Source organism: Solanum dulcamara, chromosome 7, assembly GCF_947179165.1.
Source record: "Solanum dulcamara chromosome 7, daSolDulc1.2, whole genome shotgun sequence".
NCBI classification, from domain to species: Eukaryota; Viridiplantae; Streptophyta; class Magnoliopsida; order Solanales; family Solanaceae; genus Solanum; species Solanum dulcamara.
In genome coordinates, this window is record NC_077243.1 from 65,823,238 (window position 1) to 65,835,311 (window position 12,074).

Genomic DNA, 12,074 nt, shown 5'->3' on the forward strand with positions numbered 1-12,074 from the left:
ATTTTAATAATTATTTTTGCAAACTCAGTAAGTCAACAATTTCAACACTGTAACAAAATTTCTGGGCTCCTTGCAGTCGAAGTAACACGACAAGCAAAAACCCTTTTTTCGTTTTAAAGCATGAATCGTATACATATTATTTCATACATATACTTCATCTAGATTATCTATTTAGATGCAACCGTGACTCTAGATGTCAATTGTTGGAAAACTATATGCACAACATAATTATATCAGAATCATACTGTTTACATGAATAATAGATAACACATACGATCATGTTAAAACACATAAATTTGTTGAAATTTAATTCGATAAATACAAATGCCTTCAAACAAATCCACAAGTTAAGCGGCAGTTCCCAGTCCAAAAATGAAAAAAAAATAGGATTCTGAGTTCTAGTTAAATATGAGCACTAATCACAAAATTAATTATTGAGGCTCCTTATTATGGAAATAATTAATTTGAATTATTCTTACCATAATAAATTATAAATTATTCCACTAGAAATTCAAAATTGCACTCCTCCATTTATATTTTGAAATTTTCCATTAAACACTTATGTAATTTCCATGTTAAGATTACATATATTAATCAATAAATTAAATTACTGACGAATTTAACTTAAAGATTAATTTTCTTTAGATCATTGCTTAATTTATTTTATGTGTCGGATTCATAAATTCACTTGTAAGGTTTGAAACGAAGAAAACTTATAAGCTTCTCAAAAAGGCATATCATCAATCTCTATATCGAGATATGAATTCCATCAACTAACTTATTATTTCACCAATATATATTATTATCATCCAATCTACCAGACATATTGACTCATCTCAGAATCTCACCTTTTAATAAATCAAAAATGATAATTAATATATATATATATATATATATATATATATATATATATATATATTGAGAATATAAGTACATTTAACAGTTTAGAGAATATGATTTTATTAGTCAGTCTAAAACAACTATTTCTACTCGATCCCTTCAATACATACAAAATGCACTAACACAAGAAGTTGGAACTATATCGTTTCTATAATCAAGATAAATTATATATAATCTTGTGTTAGGATCATATTGATGTCTTGTCCAATTTCCATCTTAGATTGTGAACAAAAAATTTTATATTTATAATAACCAATGTTTAATCCTTTGTGTACAAGCTAAAACTCTATACACTAAATCATTTACTATATAAGTAAATGGACACATAAACGAATATATGATCTATTAAAACTTTTATTAAAATTAAATAAATAATTATTCTATAATAAATACTATATCTAAACTCATAATTAATAGTATATATTCCAATAAAATCAACTTCTAAACCCAATCCCCTTTGCACGTATGTGAAAATGTTTTTATATTATCAGTACCTTCCTCCCTCCCTAATTTTCAATTTTTTTTGTTATTACGTTTCTTTTTAATTTATTTTAAAAGATATTTATATTTTTTAAGCAATATTTTATTTCAATTTTTTAATGATATTTAAAATTATAAAATTGAAATCAAAATGAAATAAAACAAAGTTGAAAATGAGTTAAGAGTAATAATAGACAAGTTGAAGAGGAGATGCAAACAAGAAAAACACCACTGGCAGATAAACAAAAGCTGTAACCAATAAACAGATTTCAATATAACAAATCATTCATTGTTGCACCCACTGCACATTCTCAGACACCAACAAAAGGCAAAAGAAGAAGAAGAAGAAGAAATAGAAAGAAAGGATCAAGAAATTGTTCAAAACTCTTGAACTGAAAACAGAAAAGTCTTTAGATCTTTTGTCTTTTATCTTCAAGAATCTTCATCCTCTTAACAACTGATTAGAAATAAGTATCTTTTTTTTTTTCTGGGTGAATCCTTTAGTAATTTTCCCAATCAAAAAATGGGGGAAAAATTCAAAGCTCCAGCAGTTTCAGCTTCTTCACTTTCAACACTAACAATCCCACCTAAAGCCCCTTTTGAATCAATTTTTGGTGGTGGAAATATGCCCTATTTCAGTCCAGGTCCAATGACCCTCGTCTCCAGCTTCTTCTCTGAATCCGAGTACCCATCTTTCTCCCAGCTTCTTGCTGGAGCTATGGCTTCTCCACTAGCAAAACCGCCTACCCTTTTGCCTGAAAATTCATCCGGAGAAGACGAGAATTTAGGGTATAAGCAGAACCGACCCATGAGTCTAATGGTGGCTCACTCTCCTTTCTTCACGATTCCCAATGCTTTTAGTCCTTCTGGATTGCTTAATTCACCTGGATTTCTTTCTCCACTTCAGGTAATTGTTCATTTTTCCATAAATAAATCATAATTAAAGACTTATGTTTTGTTTCTATAAAAAGTATGATTTTGGGGTTTCTGAAATTAGTGAATTTATCACTTCTTTAATTCAACTATATGGTATAGGAGTAACTATCTACTACTGGACAATTGCTGCTACTTTTTAGTCAAAGCTCTAGTCTTAGTAAATCACCTATGGAAGCTTTTGTTTTGGTTCACACAAAGTTTGGGGCTTGGTTTTTAGTACAACAGAAGCTCTTTTTGCAGGATTAAATGTTGTATAATACCCCGAACAGGAAAAACATATTTGGATTCCTAACAGGTTTATTTCATTGTTGGGTATGACTCCTACATAGGTAAGGAAGAATTTGTCTAAGGGACACATTTAGTCTGTGGGTGTGGAGTACCGCTGTTACCACTACTCTTTCATGACAATAGGTGATGATGGGTGCTAACTCACTTAGTACTGTCTTTTTAAAATGTTTTCTATATAGTTTGAGACGGAGAGTGCCCGCACCCATCACCCCAGAAGGCTACATCCGCACGTATTTGTCAATGATGATGAATTCATGACTGTTTACAATTGTTATGTTCCCCATATTGTTTGACGAAATGGATTGGTTTTTCCTTATATGATCTTGGACAATTCTCACTTTATGAACTAACTGTTGTGGTTGAGTTAGGTCCAAGATCCACTTTCTTAAGATGGTATTAGAGTCAGTCTCATCCATGTTCTTGGTTGCCCAATGTTGGAACCCCATGTTATATTGTCCACATATCAGATGTCCATTCTAGGTGAGAGGGGGCGTTAAGTGTCCCATATTGGTTGACAAAATGAGTCGTCGTCTCCTTATATGGTTTTGGGAAATTCTCACCTCATGTTGTAGCTTTTGGGTTGAACTAGACCTAGGATTCATTTTTTTTTTAAAACCAATAATGGTTAAACAAAGTTATCAATTATAGTGGCATCTTGTTGTTTGTATATAAACTCATTGCACCTTTCCTTGTAGAGTCCTTTTGGAATGTCACACCAGCAGGCCCTAGCACATGTTACAGCACAGGCAGCATTATCCCAGTCTTACTTACAAACTCAAGCTGAATGTCATTTCTCCTCACAAGGGACATCAGCACAAGTATTAGGGACATCTGAACCAGAGGAATCTTCGTTACAACCTCAATTAGATATTATGTCGTCAGACCAGAAGATTAAGAAAATTGAACTGCCACAGATTTCTCAATCTGAGGACAAGCCATCTTTTAATTCAGTCGATAGACCAGCTTCTGATGGTTACAATTGGAGGAAATATGGCCAGAAGATGGTTAAAGCAAGTGAATGCCCTCGGAGCTACTATAAATGCACATATCTCAAATGTCCTGTCAAGAAGAAGGTTGAGCGATCCATTGATGGTCAAATAACTGAGATAACGTATAAAGGCCATCACAACCATGAACTTCCTCAACCCAGTAAACGCAGAAGAGACAGTTGTGCTCAGGATGGTTCAGACTGCTCCAACATTAACCCTGAAATTGGAACACAGACTGAGATAGAAATCAACACCTTAAATGGGGCTCTTCTTGCTCATTCTGAACAGGTGTCTGCTGAAATGGCATCTGAACGTCCTGTTTCGAATGAATGTGATGAAATTGAGGACACTGCAACAGCAGCAGGCAAGGAACATGATGATGAACCTAATGTGAAGAGAATGTAAGTTCTTTCAGCATTCTTCTGCTGAGTTAAAATAATTCTGTTTTGAAAATAAAAGAAAATTGGAAGAGAAACAAATATGCTTATCTGATCCAAGTTATCATGATGCAGGAAGACAGCAGTTGAGACTCCTATTCTTTCTTCATCACATAAAGCGGAATCAGAATCCAAGATCGTTGTGCAGACAAGGAGTGAAGTAGACATTTTGGATGACGGGTTCAAGTGGCGTAAATATGGGCAGAAAGTGGTAAAGGGGAATCATCATCCGAGGTAATTCTTCTAACTCTATCTATTTTAATTGCGACCTTTAGCATGCGTTAGTCGGTTTACTGCTCGCAGCTTGCTTGGTCTACTGTTTAATTGACTAAAGCAGTGGTGTTTGCACGTATCCTGCTTTTTGTCATTTGTCCAGGATATTCCACTTGGATATTTCCTAGGCATTCCACAAATGCAAAATAAATAATTTAGGAATCAACTACTATTTCCAAGTTATATTCTTCAATGATGTGGTATTAAGTACCATAAAATCTTCTTTCTAGTGCCGTGTGATTTTGCACTGAGTGATGTTGTTGAGTGCTGTTCCTGCAGGTTTAACCCATAAGAAGTCTGCTCTTCTTCAGTAACAAAAAAAAAATAGATTGAATAGGAAAAAATATATTTTTCTTATAGAATCATTGGAACAGCTTTTACTGATTAATAATAGTCAAAGGAACACCTTTATTGAATTCCTGGATTTTAATTTGGTCTTATTTACATGTTATCTTTCATTACATCTGAGAAAAATATTTCCAGCCTCGTAAACCCTTGCTTTAGACCTTAACAAGAAACAAGAGATAAAAAGAGAAGGTTTGCATTGGATCCCCGTCTCTTTAAAATTATCTGGTTCTTCACTCTTCAGTGCTCATTGTCTGACACTTGGATGATAAATGACATAAGAGGGATGTCCCACATTAGCTTATCTTTTCTTTTGCTGATTTTACTTTTAATATTTTGTTTGTCCCAAGTTGCTCTAGGAAACTTTCCTCTCAATGAAACGAGTTGGCATCAAGAGAGGCCTCCTAAAGCTTTGAGACCTTAATTAGAAAAGGAAAAAAAAAGGAAAGCAGGTCGATATGTATCCGATGGAGTCTACATCGTACGTATAGAGCCCAAGCACTTTTTAGGCCATGTTGGTTTTTTAACAAAAGAAATAGGGAAATAACAGAGAAAAATTATATGAGAAAAATACTAAAATACTGTCAAAGGTAATTATTAAATTAATAGCTCAGAGACATACATTTATAGCTTTAATTTCTAACTAAAAACATAGTAAAATATGCTACAAACTTATCTGCAAATTACAAATAAAAAAGAAAGACCAAACTAACTCCTCAATTCAAGCCACAAAGGACTCTAATAAAAAAAACATTAAAACCCTAAAAGTTAGCTATTGATAAGTTGAATTTCTGCAAAATAAATCTTTTAGAGATGATATAGCTAGTTATTTTGCTAGTCATATTGTTTCTGCAATATTCTGTGACATACTTTCAACACTCCTTGGATCAGGAATTATAGATTGTAGTCTCGGCTGGAATTGACCTTGTGAATCAATCTACCAATTCATCATTGGTCTGGCAAGACTCATGTTTTTTTATCTCTCATCTTAGCTTGTAAAATCTCCTGCTTAGTGACATCAAAGATTCGACAGTACTTGTTTTCAAATAACAAATTGATTCCTTTTTCCATTAGCTGATCTATTCTCAACAATTTTTATCTATATCAGGCACGTAAAGAACATCTGAAATTATTTTTGTACCTGGACTAGTTGCAAGACCCCATTTTCCTTTTGCAGGAATATAGTCACCATTCTTGATTCTGACTTTCTTATTTTCCATAGACACAAATTCTGCAATGCTGTCAAAGGGAATTATTCTATTATTAACTTAGAGACATTCATTTAAAAATTTAATTTCTCACTAAAACATATAAAAAATATGCTACTAACTTATCTGCAAATTCAAATAACAAAGAAAGAGGAAACTAACTCCTAAATTCGAGCCACAGAGGACTCTTATAAAAATAATGTAAAATCCTAAAAGTTAGGTACTAATAAACTGAATTTTTTCAAAAGAATTTTCTTAGAGATAATGTAGCTAGCTGTTTTATTTCTACAATACCCTGAGACATATTTTCGAGAGGCCACCACAGTTCTCTTATCCTTACCCATCGGTCCAATGCACTGGGCTCATCTCATGGAGAGAAAAGCCAAAATGTATTGTGTTGATCCCTGTTCTCATTCAATTTTTACTTGGCTCTTTGCTGCTCATTTCGTGAAACTGGGATCACAGATGACCAAAGAGGGATGTTCTACTATAGCTTTTCATTACTTTTGCCGATGTCACCTTTTCATTTTTTTGCTTGTCCCAAGTTGGTCTTAGAAACCCTCCTCTCAAATTCTGTTGTATTCCAATTGAAAGAAGATAATTATTCAAGAATCAAAGTCAACTTGCTTATAAAAAGAAGATACCAATTAGTCTAGGTGCACGAAAGCTGGCCCGGACACCACGGTCATTAAAAAAAAAGATACCAATTAAATTTTGAACTGGTTTCACATGATTCAACTAATTGTCTTGATTTTGGACTATCGTGTGACATAGGAATCCAAGTTATAAAAGGATTTCCTGCGATTATTTCTAGTATGGAATGACTCAATAGTAAATTTTTGGTATCTAATTAAAAAAAATGTGATTTTTTCCTCCTCGGTTTGGAGAAGCCTGCCTGGTTAGTTCGCATGATAACTTCTGCCATTGTAGATAACTGTCTAAAAGCTTGATGTTGATGATATTAATTCAGTACTGGCTTTGAGGATTCTTTTGCTTTTTTCCTTCTTGCGAAGGGGAGCCTTGGAGAAGCATTAAAGTTCTCTCCATGACCTACAAGTTGCCTACATCACACCACTTAAGTGCGGCCCTTCCTCAGACCCTGCATGACTGACAGAATGCTTCATGCACCGGGCTGCCCTTTTTTTCTTTTTCCTTCTTGCCTTGCGAGATTTATTTTGAGACCTTCCTATGGATTGACAGAAAGGCTGTCTAGTCTTTGCCGATTTTGGTATAGACTATGAAATGGAGCTGTGAAGAAAAACACTCTTTCTTCCTTTTCCATGGCCATTCTGTATATTAGTGTTGTACTTGCTATGCCATGAACCATAAGGATCATAGCTACACGTGTTGATGGAGCTTTACTTTGGCAAGAGACATTGATTGAATTGAGAATTTCAGGATGAAACTGGAAGTAGTTGCTTCTGTTTTGATACTAAAGCTTGTGGCAAAAATATTGTCATATGCATCTGATCAAAACTAGCACCATAAGACCTTTGGACATGAGAATTAAGTACTATTCCCTGTCATGATGTCTTGTTCAGGAGCTTAAATCTTTTCGAGTGTGGTTCTCATGTTCACTGTTTTATGTGATTAAAATTTGTGTTTTTTTCTGTGCGGGTCAGTACCTTTAATTCCTTCTCTCGAGTTGTTATGAACATCTATAATGCAGTCAGTGTTGGATTTGCAGGAGTTATTATCGTTGCACGTACCCTGGATGCAATGTTCGCAAACATGTTGAAAGGGCTTCAGCAGATCCAAAAGCTGTCATAACAACATACGAGGGCAAACACAATCATGATATTCCTATTGCTAGAAACAGAAGCCATAGCTCAGCCCAAAATAGTAGTCGTCAGTTGAACGAGCAAGAGATTGCAACTTGGAGGCCTTCACTTCTCGAAAAAGTTGCTCTTCATACAAATGAAATACCAGTGTGTAGGCAGCTGAAAGAGGAACATATTGCAGCATAATTTGCATTACTAAAAGGGAAAAAGGTGAATATTTTTCTTTTGCGAGACCAATAACAGAAAAAATCCTTTTTGAAAACTTCATGCTGATGAAATGTGTCTGTACACAAATCTTAGAAATTGTTTGTAAATCTATGGCTACTTGCTAAAGATGTCTATATATTGTTAGTAAAAGATGTTGTAATAGTTTGTCCTCAGTTTGAAATTGACTTCTCTGTTAATTCCTGGAGTCAGCTTCAAAAATTAGTTGCATTCGAAGAACTTTTTAGCAAATATTCCAAGCCAAACACCTGTCCATCTTGCTTATTATTTTTTTTTTCTAAAAAAATTAAGGACAAAAAAGGAATATACAGTTGCAAGGATTTATCCATGTGTGTTCTCTATGTAAAGGTCATTATGTTGTGTTTCAATGTATATATAACACAAAAGAATTGGGAGATTCAAGTTTTCGTATTAGTCGATTCAGTTTGATTTTGAAGTTTATCGATTTGACTTATTGGTTACCAGTGTGTAGACATGCTAAACTGGTATAAAATTATTAGGATATTGACTTACTGGTTGTTAATTTATTGGTTATTGATCGTTATTGGTTTGGTTATCCTGTTAGGTTTTCACATAAAAAAATTATTGAATATCACTAAAAAAACAAGGTAACAAATCAAATGTACCCCAAAAGCAAATACTGACACCTTGTAGAATACTGAGAGTTTGAGACAGTCATAAATGAAAGTATGAAACTAAGTCCTTAGTTAAAAACTTTATATATCGAATGGTATAAATATAATTTATTTGTTAATTTACTATCTGGTTATCGGTTAATCTGTAAAGAAAAAGTCTCAAACCATTAAGAATCAATAACCCGATTAAAAAAAAATCAAAATCGTTACTAAACTGCAAAACAAATAAATCACTACTGATAAACCAATAACCTTTTTTAGTTCAGATTATTGGTTTTGGTTCGGTTTTGAACAACCCTAGTTCAGATCTTAAAACATAGGCTACTACATAATTTCGTTTAAGTATTGTTGGATAAAGTTACTTAGATATCTATATTATATTTGAGTAGTAGATATTCGATGAAATAGTTGAATCACAGGTGACGACAATTATTAAAAAAACTGGGATATTATTAGCAAGGACTAAAGAACTAAGTGGGGTTTCATGAACCCTAAGTCAACCAACTTGTGAGAATGGCAATGTCTTTCGTCTTTCCTTCCAAGTCTACATATTTAATTCAATTATTTGCTTAATTGATTACTGAATAATCTGCAGAGTTGGGGTGGTTGAGGAGTTGCTTATTATTAAGTCCTCTACTGAACCCCACCCTAATTAAAGCAACTATTATATATTATAATAATAATAATAATTCAGATGTACTATCAATCTTATCATTAATTATTCAGTCTTTAGTAGTTTGGTTTGGCTATTTACAGATCTATATAGCAAAGAGTTCTATTTGGTATGATTGAAATTAGTCACGCCTCGTATGAATGGTTATATTTATGTCACGCCCCGAGAGGGTACCCTAGGCGTGATCGGCACTCAGAAATCATCTCTAGCCTCCGAGATAACCACTTGGTCTCATCACACATTCATTAATCAGCAGAAGACTTAAGTGAAAATAAGAATACTTATGTGGGCTCGCCATCATCAACATCAAATGAAAGAAATAATCCTTAGAAGAAGTAGTTTCAAAAGAGAACTACTCCTATTACATCATTAAATTTTGTCTATGAAGACTCTAACACTATCAGACGGTATGACATGTCCATGACTACCTCAAAAGAAATATAATACTTAACAACAATAAAATGATAAAAAGTGCACCTATTGATGATCTGTAACACCTGTATCTGCATCATAAAATGATGCAGGTCGAATGACGTCAGTACATAGAATGTATGAGTATGTAAATTGACAGGAAAGTAAGAACAAATATCAAGAAACTCCTCTCAGGAAGACTCAGCTCAGAACTCAACATTATCTCAACATCAATATGTAATGCAAGTTTAAAAATAATAATAAGCAATGGTTACTCAGTTGAGAGTTTCTCTAACCGACAACCATCACTTATGAGCTAGTGATGATACAACGAAGTGATGTCGTTGCCACATCCATCCAATACCTTGCTAGGTTAGAGGACATCACCATCTTGGATCCAATCATCAAAATCCTATTTTTGGGAATTAAGAGGCATAGCTTCCATCCTACGCTGGCTACGTAGTTCTGAAATTTGAATAAATTAAACTCTTACCCAACTCAGTGCTCAATACTACTCCCAAAATATGTGCTCATATTAGCATCATCATCTATTCTTATTGGAATTTTATTTAAAACATCAAACTCATCTCATTACCTCTTCATCAATCATTATACTTCAAAACATCATTTATATTTCATTAAAACATATTGCTCAAAACATCATTTAATCAAATTCATTTAAACTCAATTCTTTTGCTCTTTCAAAACTCAATAAATTATATATATAGTATTAATTCAAATCACTCTTTTTGTCAATGAATATTAAAAGCCAACATCTTTTCTCAAAACACGCGTAAAAATATTGATGAACATCAAATCAATTAGGGGTTATGGAAAAGTAGCCACGAACAATAATTCCAATAACTAATAATAAAAATCTCAATGCATTAATATATCTAACTCAATAAAAGAAGAATTAATTCATTTAGAATTCAAGATTAGGGTAAAACTCAACTATAACTCAATTACGATGAATTTAAATATTGGGCGCATGGATGAACCCAATCCAATGCTATGAATAGCCTTACATACCTGGAATCCAAAACTTACTCCGAATTGAAGAACTCAATGAACGCTCTTGAACCCCTAGCCTTTTCTCCTCACCGAAGCGTTTTGTTTACTACCCAGAGTATAAGAATCACCTGAATAATATTTCTACACTACTAAAAACTAAAACTATATTTGAGAATAGGTAAAGAAGTGTATAGAGAGAAGAGTTGCTTGATAAATAAAATGAGGAAATAAGGTGATATTTATAAGTGTGTAGGAGGAACCTAACAATAAATAAAAATAATTACAAAGGATAATTTTGAAAATTCAATGGGGGATTGTGATGTCATGGGTGATGTCAAATAGATCTAGATCTTTCCATGGTTGGTGAGATAAACCTTCTTTTAACTGAATACCCTTTTTCGGAGCTGCGTTTTAACAAGATAACTTCCCAATTAGGATTTGGTAGCTCATATGAATTGTAGCTATACAAGTCTACTTTCATGTCATTCAAGAATCAACCGATTTGGAATATTCTACCGTGAGATATGATGTTTTGTCTACAAATACTCTATTTTGTTATAGCACCATGTCTTACAAATATTAATTTATTTGACCTAATTATACTCTGAATCTTAAGATACACGAAAGTTGTAGGTAATGAAGTTGGAGTTATTCAAAAATTTGAATCAACTAATTTGGACTATCCTATGAAAAGTTATGCCCAAAATACAGAAGCAGTATCATTTTCATCGAAAATTGAAATACCACATACAACATTTTAGGGGGTGTTACAATATCTCCCCCTTAGGATCATTCGTCCTCGAATGAAGATGAAACTAGGGGACATGAATAACAAATATCATAAAGATATCAGTTTTTCAAAAACTCCGATACTCAAATTCTCAAACAACACATACTCAAATAGTCAATGACTCAAACTCAAGAATATACATCGACTCAAATGTAGAAGTAAGGAATATTACCTTGAACATCATCCTTGGAAGAAAAGAATAGATGAGGATATTTAGCCTTCATATCTTCTTCAGCTTCCCATGTAGCCTACTTCAATAAATTAATTTCGCCATAGAACTTTGACAGATGTCACTTCCTTAATTCTTAATTTGCGAACTTGACGATAAAGAATCTGAACTGGAATCTCTTCATAACTCAACCTCTTTTTCGCCCCAATGCTCTCAGTCGGGACAACAAGTGAAGGATATCCCAAACACTTCTTAAGCATAGAGATGTGAAACACGGGATAAATAACAACTAACTCTGGGGGCAACTCCAATTCATAGGCTACGTTACCAACTCTCCTCATAATCTGATAAGGATTAATGTAGCGGGGACTACGCTTCTCTTTCTTTCTAAATCTCATCACACCCTGTTTGGGTGAAACTTTTAAGTATACCCAATTATACACTTTGAACTCCAAATCTCTCTTTCTAACATCAGTGTTGGATTTATGGCAACTCTGAGCAGTCCTCAACCTCTCTTGGA

General features: G+C 33.5%; 1 protein-coding gene across 1 annotated transcript; it reads left to right on the plus strand.

The window, feature by feature from the left end:
- The first annotated feature begins 1,571 nt into the window (after positions 1 to 1,571).
- LOC129894455 (probable WRKY transcription factor 4) lies at positions 1,572 to 8,095 on the plus strand. The gene is made up of 4 exons (XM_055970163.1): positions 1,572 to 2,287; positions 3,300 to 3,994; positions 4,106 to 4,264; positions 7,544 to 8,095. The coding sequence occupies exons 1-4, from the start codon at positions 1,904 to 1,906 to the stop codon at positions 7,821 to 7,823; spliced, it is 1,518 nt and encodes a 505-aa protein (XP_055826138.1). The 5' UTR covers positions 1,572 to 1,903; the 3' UTR covers positions 7,824 to 8,095.
- Positions 8,096 to 12,074: the final 3,979 nt, after the last annotated feature.

What these genes read in the sequence shown, in the direction of transcription:
- LOC129894455 (XM_055970163.1), top strand. Translation starts at nt 1,904, where the DNA reads ATGGGGGAAAAATTCAAAGCTCCAGCAGTTTCAGCTTCTTCACTTTCA. An exon ending in GATTTCTTTCTCCACTTCAG is followed by an intron (nt 2,288 to 3,299) that starts GTAATTGTTCAT and finishes CTTTCCTTGTAG; the next exon opens with AGTCCTTTTGGAATGTCACA. An exon ending in GAACCTAATGTGAAGAGAAT is followed by an intron (nt 3,995 to 4,105) that starts GTAAGTTCTTTC and finishes ATCATGATGCAG; the next exon opens with GAAGACAGCAGTTGAGACTC.